This window comes from Sycon ciliatum, chromosome 8, assembly GCF_964019385.1.
Source record: "Sycon ciliatum chromosome 8, ocSycCili1.1, whole genome shotgun sequence".
NCBI lineage: Eukaryota > Metazoa > Porifera > Calcarea > Leucosolenida > Sycettidae > Sycon > Sycon ciliatum.
In genome coordinates, this window is record NC_088650.1 from 935,692 (window position 1) to 939,638 (window position 3,947).

Here is a 3,947-nt window from a genome sequence, read left to right on the forward strand (position 1 = left end):
GTGTGTGTATGTTCTCCGCTCTGGTGGAGGACGGTTGTACTTTTTCGGGCTCTTGTTTCTGGCCTCCATCCGTGCTTGTTCTCGCCGTTGTGGCCTGTGTGTGTGTGTGGGTGTGTGTGTGTGTGTGTAGGGATTCACTGGCCAGAAAAAGTCACTTCAAATAGCTGTATGGTGTAGACCAGGCTGAATAGTGACGGTCAATTCTTCAGCCTTGCAAGCTGTTGAATGGTGCAATCCCAGCACAAGTTGCTATGGCTTCTGCCGTAGCATTGCTATCATCGCCTCCGGCGATGGGCGTCAAAGGTCAAGGTCAAAGGTGTGTGTGTGTGTGTGTGTGTGTGTGTGTGTGTGTGTGTGTGTGTGTGTGTGTGTGTGTGTGTGTGTGTGTGTGTGTGTGTGTGTGTGTGTGTGTGGAGTACTTTTGGGCGAAAGAGAGGCCTGGAGCGACCCCTTGAGGGTTGTCTCCAGGGCCAGTACGTAGACAGTGAGCTGCCGACGACGGGAGCCACGTAGCAGGAGGACGAGGCGAGTTTTTTTTGATACCGCCACCTCTTGCTGCGCCCGAAGTCGCCACTCGCGGTGGTGTGACGAGCCCCCGAGTGGAATATCTCCATCCAGCTCCGAAAAGCTATGAAGTACGTCAAGGAGAGGGAGAAGAGTGGGAGAGAGGGACGGCGCTGCTTGACGTTTGGGTCGTGGAATGTTCGCTCCCTTGTGGAAAGGAGTGGCGGCGTAGCTACGGCGAGCGTTTCTGGCCGAGTAGCAGAGGACAAGAAATGTCGTCGTGTTGCTGCCGAGCTGCGCAGGTTGAGCGTGGCGGCGGCTGGATTGCAGGAGACACACTGGTTCGGCGATGACATTTATGTCGTTGACGGTTTTACTATCTTGTGTTCGGGTCGCCCGTGCCTGGCGATGGAGCTCCGGGCAACAGACGAGGAGAAGGAGTCGCCCTGGCACTCAATAAATTTGCAACAGACGCGTGGAAGAATGGTGGTTCGGTCTGGCGGGCTGTGGGCCCTCGTCTTGTCACTGCACGTCTCAAATTCGCCCTGCGTGGGGGAGAAGTCGCATGGGTGACGGTAGTCAGTGCGTATGCTCCGACTTATGCAGCTCCGCGTGCCAGCAAAAATCAGTTTTACGAACAGTTGCAGGAGGTAATAGCTGGCGTTCCTGACAGGGACTGCTGTATTCTGCTTGGAGACTTCAACGCCCGTGTGGGTTCAGGAACAGCTGACGATGGCTGGAGTGGTGTGCGCGGCATGCATGGTTTTGGACAGTTGAATTCCTCTGGAGATGAGCTACTGTCGTTTGCAGCAATAAATAATTTGTGGATCTGCAACACCTGGTTCCCCAAGCGGGATATCTTCAAGCGGACGTGGCAGCACCCCGGCTCTCTGCAGTGGCACTGCATCGACTATATCTTGATGCGTCAGGATCATCGGCGATTTTGCAGGGACGTGCGCGTTGTTCGTGGTGCTGAGTGTGGCAGTGACCACCAGCTGCTTTGTATAGTCTTTGAGTTCCCGCATCGCCCGGTGGGGGTTGCCCGACGTGGAGCGAGCCGGGGGCGCCGATTTAATGTCGGCAAGCTGCGGAGTAAGGCGGTGGCCGAGCATGATCAATCGGATTCCTGCGCATCCACGTTACAAGACGTCAACGATGTGGGACGTCGCCCCCCGCGCTGCGTGACCACCGCGGACAAGTATCGTGCCGCTTTATCTACTGGATTGCGAGATTGCTGGAGCAGCGATGGTAGCGTTGGGGAGAAGTGGACCCATGTGCGCAATACCGTGGTTGCCACAGCCGCTGATGTATTGGGCCCGAGCGAACGCCGTCAGGCCGACTGGTATGATGACAACTCTGCAACCATACAGCCCCTTCTGCGCGCCCGCAATGAGTGCTACGCGGAGTGGCTTGCCCACGGTCAGCAGAGGGGCGACACGTATTGGGCCAGCTTCGGGGCTGCTCGATCGCAGGCGCGCGCAGCCGTTGTAAATGCCAAAGAGGCTTGGATTTTGAATAAGGCACAGGAGGCAACAGAGGCGCGCTTCAACGGGGCAGTCGTCTGGAAATGCGTTCATGCTATCCACGCTGCATGTGAGGGATTAACTCCGTGCAAGACTTCCGCCATTAAGGACGAGAATGGAAACCTGTGCCAGTCGACTGAGGATCAATGCAAGCGGTTCCAGAGGCATTTCACATCTGTCCTGAACCCAGAGAGCTCGTACAACCCCGATATCATGGCTTGCGTTGAGCAGCGACCTGTAGTGTCGAGCCTTGAGGAACCACCAACCATGCATGAGATCTCCAAGGCCATTTCTCGACTTCGCAATGGCACCGCTGCTGGTTCATCGAGGATACAGCCAGAGTTGCTAAAGTTCGGTGGCGAGGAGCTCAACAACAAGCTCATGGAGCTGTTTGGAGATGTGTGGCGAGATGGCTGCGTTCCGCGGGAGTGGGCGGATGCTACCCTCATCCCCATTCCAAAGAAGGGAGATTTGTCGCAGTGCGACAATTGGCGGGGCATTGCGTTGCTGGATGTGGTCGGCAAGGTCTTGGCGAGTGTCCTTCAGAGAAGGCTGCAGGTATTCGCGGAGGAATTTCTCCCTGAGTCCCAGTGCGGGTTCCGGCGAGGGCGTGGCTGCTCTGACATGATCTTCACCGTCCGACAGCTCATGGAAAAGTCAATCGAACATCAGGCCAAGGGATTTTTTGTGTTTATCGACCTGAAGAAGGCCTATGATTCAGTGCCCAGGGGGTGTCTGTGGCAGGTCCTCGGCCGTGCGGGAGTACCAGAAAAGCTTATCAACATCATCCGGTCGTTCCACGACCCCATGTCAGCATCGGTGCAGTTCAACAACATATTATCAGACCCGTTCAGCATTGGCAATGGTCTTCGCCAGGGGTGCTCTATGGCGCCGGTCCTTTTTAATATCTTTATGTGGGCCGTGATGACCCAGTGGCAACACCGCGTCAGGAGAGTTGACGGGGTTGGCTTCGAGCTCCGCTCAGCATACAGCAGCGATTTATACCGTAAACCCCGCCGTGACGACCAACACCATTGCCTAACAGATTCCCAGTTTGCTGACGACTCTTGTTTATTCGCTACGACTCGGTCTGGAGCGGGGGCAGCATTGTGCTGTCTTCACGAGGTGGCGTCGGGATTCGGCTTGACCATCAGTGCAACGAAGACTCAGTTTGTAGTTGTTGGCCCCGGCATCACGCTTACTGACCGCGCTCCCCTCCAACTTGGTCAAGCGGAGGTGGAATGCGTACCGCATTTCAAATACCTCGGTTCTGTAGTGGACAGCGGTTGCCGTTCGTCCCGGGACATCGCCGCAAGGATTGCCCAAGCCTCCAGGGCCTGCGGTGCTCTTCGGAGGTCTGTATTCTCCAATCCACATCTGCTGATGCACACCAAGCGGTGCGTATTCAATGCTTGCGTTCTGTCCCTGCTGTTGTATGGCTCTGAGTGCTGGACGCCCCTTCAGCATGACCTGCAGAAGCTCTCAACCTTCAGCATGAGGTGCATCCGATCCATCCTCGGGGTCTCTCGAAGCCGGATGTGGGACGAACACATCACCAACGAAGAGCTGCTGGTGCGCTGGGGAGACTCCGAGACGATTAAAGACAAAATTGCACATCGGCGGTTGGAGTGGTTGGGGCATGTGGCGCGGATGCCGGACAACCGCATCCCAAAACAGGTACTGTTTGGCTCCTTCTTGCAGCGTCGCCCAGCACATGGCCCACGCCGCAGATGGAAGGACTGCGCTGTCCGAGATCTACGTGCCCGTGGCGTGGAGGCATCATGGTATGATGTTGCATGTGAGTCTCGCGCGGAGTGGCGCAGCACCTACCAAGAGCCTGACAATGTGCCTGAGCCTCCGCCCCGAGTGGTATGTACGGTATGCGGACGGGATTTTGCACGGAAAGGAGACATGGCTCGG

General features: G+C 56.5%; 1 protein-coding gene across 1 annotated transcript in view; it reads left to right on the forward strand.

The window, feature by feature from the left end:
- Positions 1-1,259: 1,259 nt before the first annotated feature.
- LOC135822972 (uncharacterized) overlaps positions 1,260-3,947 on the forward strand; it is a 3,423-nt gene continuing 735 nt past the window's right edge. The window contains exon 1 of the mRNA XM_065335811.1: positions 1,260-3,424. Within this exon, the coding sequence (XP_065191883.1) occupies positions 1,260-3,424 (2,165 nt within the window). The remainder of the gene's footprint in view (positions 3,425-3,947) is intronic.